Genomic DNA, 14,663 nt, shown 5'->3' with positions numbered 1-14,663 from the left:
AACAAACAGACACTGAGACATATTGGTTGCATGTTTTATACTTTTTTTTAAAGGATTATTTAACCCTAAACATATTTGAGATTAAGAATCATTGTGAAATAAAGCAGTCTAAATGTCTTACAGGCATGTGTCAAATGTAGTTTTACCAGCTGTCCTCCTGTCAAACCACCACCATTATTCAACCATGAAATGTATTAGGAAGAGGCTTTTGCGGAATAATCTTTCATTATCAGCTGATAAATATCCCAAATTGAGGTCCACAATCGATGTAGTCTACATTGATATACGTATATTCATAGTAGGCTAGTAGTATAGTTACACTTGTAAAATGTAATGTTGTTTAATTTGTGATTCTGTTGATTTTCCTTAATATATTAGGTACAGTATATAGAGGGAAATTTAAACGTTAGTCCTACCACTGGTGAATGTTGCAACTGTTCTGCCCAGAGACATTGTGGCTCTAAAGACACTGTCACTGGCATTGAGCCAACATGGCTTCCTTTCCGTGTAAACAACAACAGCATCAAGTAAACGGGGTTAGAGTGTAGGCCTATTACCTCGCATTTGGTCCGTCTCTTGGATTTCGCAAATAATATGCAACTAGAAATAGTTATGTAACCTACAACGATGTGCCGAAGGTGTTTCTAGTGAGTATATTGCGTTCCCCCCAATTGTAACTCGCGAATTTATATTTTTGAGGCCAACATTAGCATTAGTTAACTAGACAGCTAACGTTAGCTCGCTGGCTAGCTACCACCAATGATTTTGAAACAGCTAGCTAGCCGGCAAGTTATCTAGCGAAACATGGTGTGAGTTTTTAAACGGTTGATGCTTGCTGTGATATTTAATTGCTTACAATCATCGTATACATTTGTTTATATTACATACAGTAGCTACGTGCTAACTAAAGTTAGCTAACGTCTGGTCTAATTTGCCATTGCTTTCTAACGTTAGCCAGAAGTACATGTTAGCTTTTTTATCATTGCCAACGCTGGATTAAAGTGATCTCTCATTTGCCCACTTGGATGACACCAGTGTTTATAAAAATGTTTAGCTAGCTAAAGTCAATTGACCGTCTTAAATTTAACTACCTAGCGAGGCAACTCGTTAGCCAACTACCGAACATAGCTAGCTAGCTACGACATTTGTTTTATTTTAGCTAGCTAGTAACTAACGTTAGTAATGTGGAGGAAGGCCTGTCAAATCTAAGGTCAGTTGATACGATTAAGGAGTATTTATCATTATTACAGTACCGGGCATACCCCATTCCATGGTAGCTAGCAAGCTAACATGTCAGTTATTTAGGCCTTTCTAGTTTTAATTAAACAGTTAAACGTTACCTAGCTAGTTAGTAGGAACAACCTAACTAGCTAGCAGGGACAACCTAACTAGCTAGCTACCGGTAAGTAAGTTGTTAGATCAAATAATTACCAGTGAGAATACTGAATGTCTTACAATCAGCTGAATATCTTCCTACAAATGCCTACAAGTGGCATTTATGTGAATACATTTCGCTGGCCACATGATGATGTAGCTAGTCTTGAAAAATAGTTATCAATTGTGATAATTTAACCTTCAACCCCAACAGATTATTGTCCTAAAGACAACTCAACATCCTATTCTCCGCTGGGTAGCTCAATAGCCATGTCATCGCATCAGCCCACCAGTTCAGCTTCCAACAGTCCCACCAGCACCTTTGGCTCGCCTTTCTCAGTCATCAGCCCCTCACTGGGCTCCCCTGGTGTGGCACCCTCCATGGGTTATGGGCCTATTAGCAGTAGCCAGGTGAGAAACACGCTTTCATCTTTGCATTTAAATGATCCTACTCTGTATGCGTTTATTCTCTTGCATTATTTCCAAGCTCAGACTAGTGCTGAAGTTTGTTGCTGCGCACAGAAAGGCTGACATTTAGGCTAGCCTACGTAGCCTAGATGTTTATTTTTTTAAATCAGTCATGATAACAGCATTGTTATATATATATATATATTTTTTTTTTTCTCCACTTTTTGTTTGTGCACAGATCAACTCTACAATGGGGATGCACTCAATCAGCAGCTCGGATGATGTCAAACCCCCGTTTGGCTTGAGGCCTATGTCTGCACACAGCCCTGGGATAATGCTCTCCCAGAAACGCATGTGTGCCATCTGTGGAGACCGCTCCTCTGGTGAGTGCTGTGCCCTAAGAGCAGGGTTAGTAGAGGTGAAACGTCGGGCCGGGGACTTATTTTAAATCCCTGGCAATTTCAGAGAGGATAATCCTTTTTTGTCAGCTGTCTTCAGCTGTGTGTCCTGACCTCTCCCCATCAGTCTAACCAATGTTCTTTACTGGCCTGTTTGATTCTATGTCACTATATAAACAATAAAGGCACTTGAAACGGTGCAGATTCATTAATTAGTGAAGCTCTGCGTAACTGCTCATCAAAAAACGAAATCTGTCCTCATTCCTACATAGTGTATACCGGTACCACGGTAATATCACGCTACCAAAACATCATGATACTTAGAATACCGTTTCATATGATACTACTGACTTTTTCAGCCCTCTAAAGAACGTGCCTGTTATTAAATGTTTATAAAGTCAGTTTTGTTTATAAATTCAGTTGAATTTTATAAATAGTCTCTTGTATGCGCAGGTCACGTGTGGCAGCTGTGGCCTGCGCATACTGCTTCTCTTAGCTTTCCCTACCTGCCCGCCCCTCACTCACCTGCTTCTCTTAGCTTTCCCTACCTGCCCACCCCTCACTCACCTGCTTCTCTTAGCTTTCCCTACCTGCCCGCCCCTCACTCACCTGCTTCTCTTAGCTTTCCCTACCTGCCCGCCCCTCACTCACCTGCTTCTCTTACCTTTCCCTACCTGCCCGCCCCTCACTCACCTGCTTCTCTTAGCTTTCCCTACCTGCCCGCCCCTCACTCACCTGCTTCTCTTAGCTTTGCCTACCTGCCCGCCCCTCACTCACCTGCTTCTCTTAGCTTTCCCTACCTGCCTGCCCCTCACTCACCTGCTTCTCTCCGTCCATTCTTAATGTGCGTCTATTCCGCCGTCAAATATAATTTAGCCATGATGGCGAGCGGGGAAGCAGACCCAGACCCTGACGAGTCTTCTGTTGTTAGATTTCTTACATTGGAGCAGCGAGCAATGTTGATGTATTGTATCATTTCATGGCCTGTTATAACCAAGAGCACAGACCAGTCTGAGTAGACTTCAAGTTCACGGTCATGCAGCCGCTGAGTGTCAGAGGGGGAAAATGGAGGAACGCTTGGCGACAGGCATCCTTGCTGCTTTACAGCAAAAAAAACGTCTTGTCTCTAAAATAAGTCCCATATTACCAGAGATGCCTTTTGCGCACATTTTATATAATACAAATAAATGAATTGCGAGCCATTTTAAACTAATACCGGGTCGCTAATTATTGTTTTGATAACAAACAATGTTCAGTCATGTTACCTAGCTAGCTAACAACCTGGTACCTTGGCAGTAGGTTTAGGACAATTTTGATTGGAACAGGAAGAAAGGAAAAGGGTCTGCTACTCATGAGATGTGATTCAAAAGGTAGGATTCATATACTGTTGGCCTGATGGAAGACTAAACTATATCAACAAATCTATTTCTTTCTGGTACTCCTGAAATTGTGTTTGGTGCCGGATGTTTTTAAAAGTTGGGAGCAGTGTGTGTTTGTGGGAGACAGCAGTGTGTGTGTTTGTGCCTGTTAACTGAAGAGTTAAGGTTTCATGCTGTGTTTTCCTCTTACTGAGACAATGACTTGCAGGTCATTATGCATGTACAGTATATCACTGGAGGTTGGTAGCACCTTATTGAGAAGGACGGGCTCATGGTAATGGCTGGAGCAGAATGGTATCTAACACATGGTTTCTATGTGTTTGATGCCATTCCATTTGCACAGTTCCAGTCATTATTATGAGCCGTCCTCCCTTCAGCAGCCTCCACTGATGTATATTCCTCCAGACAAATCACAGGTAGGCCTTTGCACAACTTAGCAAATCAGACATTCTATGCAGTATTCTATTATACAGTGATCAGTGTGACGCTACATTTAATGTGTTGTATTGAGTAGAAGTGTGAATTCTTAGAAAACGGGAACAAGCGTCTGGGGGATGGGGCGAACAGGATTCTAGGTCACTGATTGAATATCTTTTTATTTTTTAATTTTAAATGTGTTCACTGCGGTACTGCTTTTATGAGTTTATTCATGTATGAATGTGTGTCTGTGATTTAAAAAAAAAAAAAAAAAAAACTTTTTTTTTTAGCTGGCCTGGTGTCGTATCGTTTTTAAAATGTTGGTGTGACAAGTCTCCCCCTTCCCGCAGGTAAGCACTATGGTGTGTACAGCTGTGAAGGTTGCAAGGGCTTCTTCAAACGCACAGTGCGCAAGGACCTGAGCTACACCTGCAGGGATAACAAAGAATGCCTGGTGGACAAGCGCCAGCGCAATCGCTGCCAGTACTGTCGCTACCAGAAGTGTCTGGCTATGGGCATGAAGAGGGAAGGTAAGGAAGGACTGAACGTCTGGCTATTATCATGAAGAGGGAAGGTAAGGAAGGACTGAACGTCTGGCTATTATGAAGAGGGAAGGTAGAGAAGGACTGAACGTCTGGCTATTATCATGAAGAGGGACAGTAGAGAAGGACTGAACGTCTGGCTATAATCATGAAGTGGGAAGGTAGAGAAGGACTGAACGTCTGGCTATTATCATGAAGAGGGAAGGGAGGGACTGAACATTTGGAGCAGAGCCTAATGGTTTTGGGCCATCCATATTTTTCAACTTTGAGAGTTTGTAGGAGTGCTTTTGAAAAGGCAACATGAAAAAAATTGTAGGGAGCGATTGAGAAATGTGTTTTTTTATACCTGCAGAATCTCAAACTTGACTACATTTTCTTTAATGAATTACATTTTAAATTGATTTGTGACGTAGGCCGTTGTAAAATGGTCTAGTTCAAAGGCCAGAATCATTTGATGAAATGATTGAATTGTGTTGAATGTAGACCTAGCCCAGTAAAACCTTTGACGATAACTTCTATTTGATCATATTGTGTGGGGGGATGGTACGTTGTTTTCAAAGTCATTAACAAAACAGGGGGAGAGCGTAGGTTCATATAACTAACCCCTCTCTTCCTTTTCTTTCCCCCTATTCTTTCTCTCCCTCTTTCTATAGTGGTCCAAGATGAACGTCAGAAATGTAAGGATAAAGACATTGGGAGAATGGAGAGATGATAAATTATATGATTGGATGTGGTATTGAGAGAGTGCAATTAAATAACAAATGCTTGGCACACACTGGTAGGCTAATTCTCACAACACATTGGCTAAGAAATGAATGCATTGTTATATGAAAGTATACCAATTTGACCTTTCACCCTGTTTGGATGAAGCCTAACAGGAGTTAAGATGGGCACAACTTCCTCCTTTCCTTTCTTCTGTCACTTTGTCTTTTTTAACCTTGTGACTCCCTCCCGCCCCTCTCTCCTATTAACCCACACCCCTCTTCCTGTCTCCTGTCTCTCCCTCTCCCCTCCTGGCTCTGTGGTGTGGTTGGATGCATGGCGGGGTGCAGCAGTCCAGGAGGAGCGTCAGAGGATCAGGGAGCGAGAGGAGGGACTGGAGTGCAGCAGTGCTGTGAACGAGGAGATGCCCGTGGAGAAGATCTTGGAGGCAGAGACGTCCGTGGAGCAGAGGGCGGAGCTCCACTCTGATACAGGCTCCGCTGGTAGCTCTGTGAGTATACAGGGCTATACTGTTGACTGGATCAGTAATAGGGTTGCAAAATTCCCATATTTTCCGGAAATCCCGGTTGGAGGAGTTCTTCTGTGTTTATTCCTAACTCAGGGAGTCCTCCACCCGGGAAAGTGTCAGTTAAAGGAGTTATCTGCCTCTGATTCATAGCCTACTACTCAGCTCTTGGCATGAATATTCTTTAAAGACGTTAGATAAACTGCTCTCTCTTTAGCATGGCGTTTTAAAGTGTTTTCTTTCCTACTACTGATTTATTGCATTATTTCTAGCTTCAGCATTGGCTTTTAGGGTCTGTTATTGCATTTTATGGGATTTTTGTATCTTTTTTTGTGTTTTAGCCCCATGATGCGGTGACAAACATCTGCCAGACTGCAGACAAGCAGCTGTTTGCGTTGGTGGAGTGGGCCAAGAGGATCCCCCACTTCTCTGAGCTGCCCCTGGACGACCAGGTCATCCTCCTGCGTGCAGGTACCATTGTCTGGAGGGAGGGAGACACCAGGAGGCTGGATATGATATGCACTGTCTCAAAGAATAGAGTTTACAAGTGATTTTCTGTTCCCGTATTAATTCAAGAGGCAACCAGAGTAGTGCGTATGATGGTGTACATGTATCTACCAGTGAGGAGCCCAAAACGACTGATCATAGAGAAGGAGCTGCCCCTATTGTGAGATTATTCCTAACCACTATCAATTGTATTACATGCACATATATCCTGCTATTATAAAACAAGACCATATATCCTGCTATTATAATACAAGACAAGTACATTAGAGTGTCTAGTTTGAGAAACAGACACCTCAATCCTCAACTGGCAGCTTCATTAAATAATACCTGCAAAACACCAGTCTCTACGTCAACAGTGAAGAGGCGAAAAGAGATGGCCCCTTAATTATTTTTTGAATATTTAAAATAATAAGTAACATAAAAAAAATGGTTTAGTACCCAACTCTGTGGGAGGGGGTGTGTTTTAATATATACTGTACCAGTCAAAAGTTTTCAGACACCTAGTCGTTCAAGGGTTTTTCTTTATTTCAACTATTTTTCTACATTGTAGAATAACAGTGAAGACACAACTACGAAATAACACATGGAATCGTGTAGTAACCAAAAAAAGTGTTAAACAAATCAAAATGTTTTATATTTTAGATTCTTCAAAGTAGCCACCCTTGGCCTTGATGAAAGCTTTGCACACTCATGGCATTCTCTCAACCAACTTCACCTGAAATGCTTTTCCAACAGTCTTGAAGGAGTTCCCACATATGCTGAGCATTTGTTGGCTGCTTTTCCTCTGCGGTCCAACTTATTCCAAACCATCTCAATTGAGCTGAGGTCAGGTGATTGTGGAGGCCAGGTCATCTGATGCAGCACTCAACCACTCTCCTTCTTGGTCAAATAGCCTTTACACAGCCTGGAGGTGTGTTCAAATCAAAGTTTATTTGTCATGTGCACTGAATACAACAGGTTTAGGTAGACCTTACAGTGAAATGCTTACTTACAGGCTCTAACCAATAGTGCAAAAAATTTATTAGGTGAACAATGGGTTGGTAAAGAAATAAAACAACAGTGAAAAGACAGGCTATATACAGTAGCGAGGCTATAAAAGTAGCGAGGCTACATACAGACACCGGTTAGTCGGGCTGATTGAGGTAGTATGTACATGTAGATATGGTTAAAGTGACTGCATATATGATGAACAGAGAGTAGCAGTAGCGTAAAAGAGAGGTGGGTGGGTGGTGGGTGGGACACAATGCAGATAGCCCGGTTAGCCAATGTGCGGGAGCACTGGTTGGATGGCCCAAATGAGGTAGTATGTACATTAATGTATATAGTTAAAGTGACTATGCATATATGATAAACAGAGAGTAGCAGCAGGGGGTTATGGGGGGCACACAATGCAAAGAGGGGTTGATAGTCCAACTAAGCGCAAACCAAATGGGATGGAGTATCCCTGCAGAATGCTGTGGTAGCCATGCTGGTTAAGAGTGCCTTGAATTCTAAATAAATCAGACGGTGTCACCAGCAAAGCACCATCACACCACCTCCTCTATGCTTCACACATGCAGAGATCATACGTTCACTTACCCAGCATTTCACAGACACGGCGGTTGGAATCAAAAATTTGTACTCCTCAGACCAAAGGACATTTCCACCAGTCTAATATCCATTGCTCGTGTTTATTGGCCCAAGTAAGACTCTTCTTCTTGTTGGTGTACCTTAGTAATGGTTTCTTTGCAGCAATTTGACCATGTTGAGATGTCTGTTACTTGAACTCTGTGAAGCATTTATTTGGGCTGCCATCTGAGGCGCAGTTACCTCGGCTGCAGAAGAGAAGTTCATTAGAGTTAACTCTGGGTCTTCCTTTCCTGCGGTGGTGAGCCAGTTTCATCAAAGTGCTTGGTTTTTGTGACTGCACTTTAAAAGTTATTGAAATTGTCAGGATTGACTGACCTGCATTTCTTAAAGTAATTATAGACTGTCGTTTCTCTTTGCTTATTTGAGCTGTTCTTGCCTTCTTGTCTTTTACCAAATAGGGCTATCTTCTGTATACCACCCATACCTTGTCACAACACAACTGATTGGCTCAAACGCATTAAGAAGGAAATAAATTCCACAAATGTACGTTTAACAAGGCACAGCTGTGAAATACATTCCAGGTGACTACCTCATGAAGCTGGTTGAGAGAATGTCAAGCGTGTGCAAAGCGATCATCAATGGAAATTGTAGCTTCTTTGAAGATCTCAAATATAAAATATATTTTGATTTAACACTTTTTTTGTGTTACTACATGATTCCATATGTGTTATTTCATAGTTTTGATGTCTTCACTCTTATTCTACAATGTAGAAAATAGTCAAACTAAAGAAAATCCCTTAAATGAGTCGGTGTGTCCAAACTTTTGACTGGTACTGTATATATATTATTTAAATAACAAAATAAAATAAAGAGCAGCCTGCAGCCGCTAATTGTCTGCTTTATTCTTGTGCTTTATCCATCCTTCGTCAGGGGGCTATTGAAGCAGAAATGTCTTTACTGTCAGGGGGCTATTGTAGCAGAAATGTCTTTACTGTCAGGGGGCTATTGTAGCAGAAATGTCTTTACTGTCAGGGGGCTATTGTAGCAGAAATGTCTTTACTGTCAGGGGGCTATTGTAGCAGAAATGTCTTTACTGTCCTTCGTCAGGGGGCTATTGTAGCAGAAATGTCTTTACCAGGGATTCGTCAGGGGGCTATTGTAGCAGAAATGTCTTTACTGTCAGAGGGCTATTGTAGTAGAAATGTCTTTACTGTCCTTCGTCAGGGGGCTATTGTAGCATAAATGTCTTTACTGTCCTTCGTCAGGGGGCTATTGTAGCAGAATTGTCTTTACTCTCAGGGGGCTATTGTAGCAGAAATGTCTTTGCAGTCTTTCGTCAGGGGGCTATTGTAGCAGAAATGTCTCTACTGTCCTTCGTCAGAGGGCTATTGTAGCAGAAATGTCTTTACTGTCAGGGGGCTATTGTAGCAGAAATGTCTTTACTGTCCTTCGTCAGGGGGCTATTGTAGCAGAAATGTCTTTACTGTCCTCCGTCAGGGGGCTATTGTAGCAGAAATGTCTCTACTGTCCTTCGTCAGAGGGCAATTGTAGCAGAAATGTCTATACTGTCAGAGGGCTATTGTAGCAGAAATGTCTTTACTGTCCTTCGTCAGGGGGCTAATGTAGCAGAAATATCTTTACCGTCAGGGGGCTATTGTAGCAGAAATATCTTTACTGTCAGGGGGCTATTGTAGCAGAAATGTCTTTACTGTCCTTCGTCAGGGGGCTATTGTAGCAGAAATGTCTTTACTGTCAGGGGGCTATTGTAGCAGAAATGTCTTTACTGTCCTTCGTCAGAGGGCTATTGTAGCAGAAATGTCTTTACTGTCAGGGGGCTATTGTAGCAGAAATGTCTTTTACTGTCCTTCGTCAGGGGGCTATTGTAGCAGAAATGTCTCTACTGTCCTTCGTCAGAGGGCTATTGTAGCAGAAATGTCTTTACTGTCAGGGGGCTATTGTAGCAGAAATGTCTTTACTGTCCTTCGTCAGGGGGCTATTGTAGCAGAAATGTTTTTACCAGGGATTCATCAGAGGGCTATTGTAGCAGAACTGTTGAAATAGCCGAATCCACTAATTTGAAGCTCCACTAATGTAGAGTAAGTGAACAACAAGCAATCCATGGTCTATCATTTGATACATGATAGACTCTGCTGGACACAGTAGCAACTGCCCCAGAGGTTGTTGATGAGGTCTCTCCTCCTCCCTTCTCTGATCCTCTCTGCTCTTCCGTCCTGTGTATCTGTCCCGTCCCTTCGGTCTCTTCTCCCTCCTCTGCTCCTCTCCGTCTTCTCCCCTCTTTTTCTCCTGTGTGTGTCAGGGTGGAATGAACTTCTGATCGCCTCCTTCTCACACCGCTCCATCGCTGTGAAGGACGGGGTCCTGCTGGCCAATGAGCTACACCGGGACAACGCACACAGTGCAGGGGTGGCGGCCATCTTTGACAGGTAGGCACACAGTGCAGGGGTGGCGGCCATCTTTGACAGGTAGGCACCCAGTGCAGGGGTGGCGGCCATCTTTGACAGGTAGGCACACAGTCCAGAGGTGGCGGCCATCTTTGACAGGTAGGCACACAGTCCAGAGGTGGCAGCCATCTTTGACAGCTGGGCACACAGTATGCGGCTAAGTTACCCCTAGGTACAGACCTAGGATCAGCTTCCCATAACATTAACCACTAATAGGGAAAACGTACAATATAATAATAGCATAATTACCATAGAAGTATATAATAACAGTGTTGTATTCAATTCTGTGATCATCATCATGTGATAACACGCTGTAATTGACCCCCACAGGGAGAGTGTGCAGAGTGCTGAGGTGGGAGCCATATTTGACCGGTAATAACCTACACCCACACACACACACACACACACCAAGTGTACATCTATGTAGACAACTCTCTCCACCTCTCTTTCCGGCCTCCTGTAGGGTTCTCACTGAGCTGGTCAGTAAGATGAGAGACATGCAGATGGACAAGACAGAGCTGGGCTGCCTCCGAGCCATCGTCCTCTTCAACCCAGGTGCTCTATTGTTCCCATTAGTCCGTCATACACAATGTTACCTCTGCACCTTTACTGTCATGGTTAATAACTGTTAATAACTGTTGTATCCCTCCCTCAGATGCTAAAGGTCTGTCCAACACCGGAGAGGTGGAGCTCCTGAGAGAGAAGGTCTATGCGTCACTGGAAGCCTACTGCAAGCAGAAATACCCCGAGCAGCAGGGAAGGTAGGCATTCATGTGCTACATGAATTAGTACTAGTATCTCATACACTAAAAGGCATGTACATCCTGGATAAATACATTTGTATTGTGTGTAAAACAATACATACTAATCTGCTCTCCCGTGGTTGTGCTGCTAACTGACCCTGTAAGAGCTAGGAGTGTTGCTGTTGCATTCATGTAGCTTATTAATGTCCCGTTATTTCATTCCCTCACTCTTCACCCCTCCCCCTCAGGTTTGCTAAGCTCCTCCTCAGGCTGCCAGCACTGCGTTCTATTGGCTTGAAGTGTTTGGAGCACCTGTTCTTCTTCAAGCTGATTGGTGACACCCCTATCGACACGTTCCTCATGGAAATGCTTGAAGCACCTCATCAGTTGGCATAGAGGTGGTAGGAGAGGAGAGGTGTTCTGTGGCCGGGGTTAGATAGCTTGGGTCTGGGAATTTGCTGGAGTGGGACTGCACTTTTAGTTCTTTGGGGAATTCAGCATTTTGTCTCACTGCTGTCTGGGTTATGCTATTTAGTTCACCACCACATTGTCTCTTTCAGAACATACATCCCCAAGATGGCTGGTGCTATATATTAATATAACTTCTTGAATAACTGAGATTTAAAAAATAAAAAGTAAAGTATTTTGTAAGAATGGGAACCTTTAGTTCCTGTACTCTGGCTTATTGAAGCTACAATCTGGGTTTCTGTTTTTCTATAACTATGTTAATGCTTTTTAGACAAACCCCAAATGATCAAGTTCAATTCTGGTAATGATCTCCCCCCGTAACCTGTTTTTAAATGAAGGTAACCTGGATGCAACCAGACTGTCATTCTACCTTTTTATTTTATTTGTAATTGGAACAAAATCTTTTTGAAAAAACTTGAAAAACATGTTTTATTGTCAAATCTTGGGCAAGTACATTACTGTACCAAGCGAGCGCTCACTGCGTAACATGTCTGACTTTCAGCTCCTAGTGGTTTTGTATCCCTCTCAGATGACCAGAAAGCAACACGTAGAACCTGGGATACAGAAGGAGTAGTTGAATCACAATGGAACACGGAGCAGACTTGTACTGACTGTGTTGACCAGCTTTATTTGTCTAGTAATATGCTGTTAGCATTGTTTCTCTTTGCTGTTTTGTAAAATGTAATCACCTCGCAGGCAAAAAGATTGAGCTGCATTGCACATTTTTGCTATGTACTATTTCTACACCATACAATACAAGTCATCAAATGTCTGGCCAGCAAACAGTCTTTTGGTGCTATACGACAGACATTTGCCATACTTCATTGCAGCCATACACCAAACTGCAAACAGGAAGAATTATGCAACAAAAAAACAAAAAAAACTAACTGAAATGTTGTAAATGTAGCAATACAAAAATGAATACATATGCTTTCTTTCTGCTTGACAGCTTGTCCGTTCTGGGGGTTTTACAAAGTCATTGTCTGTTAGAAAGGGAATACTCCAGTATGTCATTTATCGAAACAATTGTAAGGTACTGTGCAAAATTTGTTCAGGGAAAATACTATATATTGATAGGTTTGAATAATGAGATCAGGAGACAGACATGATGTAATAATTGATATGTGCCCTTGCTATTAGTTCACCAATTGTATAGAGCAGATCATGTCTTAGGTTGTACTGGATTCCCTAAAGCACTGTTTCTACCTGGTTATAACATGTATCCTTTGTCTTGATCATGTCTACATTCTGATTGTGCCCACATTTTCAGACCAGTGTAGATGATTTAAAAAAGGCATTGTGATCAGATCATCCTGACCACCCCCGAAGGTAGTCAGGCACACATTGTGTCTGGATATCGTACAAGTGTAGACATATGGGCAGTGAATCCATTTAAATCACAATTATAACACCTTCTAAAATATTGACATTTAGCACCTTTGTCTTATGGCATCAATATGTGTCTTAAAATAAATATGTATTATTTTGAAAGAATAGCTCTCAAATCATTTGCATATAGGGAGGGACCAGGAAGTCTGGTCACAGTGCAATTGGTGGATAGATACAAGACCCATTTTACTACCATGTGGACAAGATCAGGACAGAGGACTGGGGTTTGCACCAGGTATAAACAAGGATTCACACATTCAGCTGAATCTCATCTTTTTGAATTTTTCTGTGCTTTCTGTAGTAGTAGTTTTTCCTGTTTCCTTTTTTTGAGCTAGTTGTTCATCCTCTCCTCCCTGCTTACAAAACACACACCGTTATCATGTTTAAATATCCATAACACCTGTGGACATAGACACATTAAACAAGACCAAATAGGAGTTTTGTGTGATGATCATGTGTGAACACCTGAACAAGGGTATTGGTATGTGTGATGATCCTGTGTAAACTCTGGAGCAGGTTAGTGATCCGTGTGGATCAGTGAATTACAGCTTGGGTAATGTGGACTGAAAATAAAGAGGTTGGACTTTTCTTGTCGATTTGAATGTTTCTTTGTGGTTTGTATTGGATATCAACTTCTCACAGACAAAATAAATGGGGGGGAATCTGTGGCATTGACAAGTATAAACATCATTGAGATAAACAAAATATACTTTTTTTTAACATTGGTTTTATACCAATCAATCCTCCACAAATATTCTCACCTTCTCATTGACATTGTTGAAAGTTGTTTTTGTTTTGCTTTGACATAGTTGGGCTGCAGCACTAGTCAGTCACCACCAGAGGAACCCATACACACTGTCAGCGGTTGTTTCTGTCCTGATTCAGAGCCCTCTGTTGGTTAGCCTTGTCCCATACCCTCTCTGTTGGTTAGCCTTGTCCCATACCCTCTCTGTTGGTTAGCCTTGTCCTCCATACCCTCTCTGTTGGTTAGCCTTGTCCCATACCCTCTCTGTTGGTTAGCCTTGTCCTCCATACCCTCTCTGTTGGTTAGCCTTGTCCCATACCCTCTCTGTTGGTTAGTCTTGTCCCATACCCTCCCTGTTGGTTAGCCTTGTCCAATACCCTCTCTGTTGGTTAGCCTTGTCCTCCATACTCTCTCTGTTGGTTAGCCTTGTCCCATACCCTCTCTGTTGGTTAGCCTTGTCCTCCATACCCTCTCTGTTGGTTAGCCTTGTCCCATACCCTCTCTGTTGGTTAGCCTTGTCCTCCATACCCTCTCTGTTGGTTAGCCTTGTCCCATACCCTCTCTGTTGGTTAGTCTTGTCCCATACCCTCCCTGTTGGTTAGCCTTGTCCAATACCCTCTCTGTTGGTTAGCCTTGTCCTCCATACTCTCTCTGTTGGTTAGCCTTGTCCCATACCCTCTCTGTTGGTTAGCCTTGTCCTCCATACCCTCTCTGTTGGTTAGCCTTGTCCTCCATACCCTCTCTGTTGGTTAGCCTTGTCCCATACCCTCTCTGTTGGTTAGCCTTGTCCTCCATACCCTCTCTGTTGGTTAGCCTTGTCCCATACCCTCTCTGTTGGTTAGCCTTGTCCTCCATACCCTCTCTGTTGGTTAGCCTTGTCCCATACCCTCTCTGTTGGTTAGCCTTGTCCAATACCCTCTCTGTTGGTTAGCCTTGTCCTCCATACTCTCTCTGTTGGTTAGCCTTGTCCCATACCCTCTCTGTTGGTTAGCCTTGTCCCATACCCTCTCTGTTGGTTAGCCTTGTCCCATACC

The 14,663-nt window shown here is 42.8% G+C and overlaps 1 protein-coding gene across 2 annotated transcripts; it reads left to right on the top strand.

Annotated features, from left to right (window-relative positions):
• Window positions 1-483: 483 nt before the first annotated feature.
• Window positions 484-13,480, top strand: LOC110517891 (retinoic acid receptor RXR-beta-A). 2 transcript variants are annotated; one of them, XM_036965714.1, is made up of 13 exons: window positions 484-647; window positions 1,589-1,785; window positions 2,021-2,165; window positions 4,327-4,506; window positions 5,172-5,195; window positions 5,571-5,731; window positions 6,088-6,217; window positions 10,140-10,231; window positions 10,271-10,305; window positions 10,615-10,656; window positions 10,748-10,839; window positions 10,940-11,045; window positions 11,276-13,480. In XM_036965714.1, exons 2-13 carry the CDS (start codon window positions 1,645-1,647, stop codon window positions 11,421-11,423), a joined length of 1,296 nt encoding a protein of 431 aa, XP_036821609.1. In that variant the 5' UTR covers window positions 484-647; window positions 1,589-1,644; the 3' UTR covers window positions 11,424-13,480. The 2 variants fall into 2 exon arrangements, with proteins under 2 accessions (XP_036821609.1, XP_036821605.1); XM_036965710.1 differs by lacking the exon at window positions 10,271-10,305 and having other exon boundaries at window positions 10,140-10,266.
• The last annotated feature ends 1,183 nt before the right edge of the window (window positions 13,481-14,663 follow it).

This window comes from Oncorhynchus mykiss, chromosome 3 (assembly GCF_013265735.2).
Source record: "Oncorhynchus mykiss isolate Arlee chromosome 3, USDA_OmykA_1.1, whole genome shotgun sequence".
In the NCBI taxonomy this organism is placed as follows: Eukaryota; Metazoa; Chordata; class Actinopteri; order Salmoniformes; family Salmonidae; genus Oncorhynchus; species Oncorhynchus mykiss.
The sequence above is the reverse complement of the archived record's forward strand: the minus strand, read 5'-3'. Positions and strand labels throughout refer to the sequence as shown.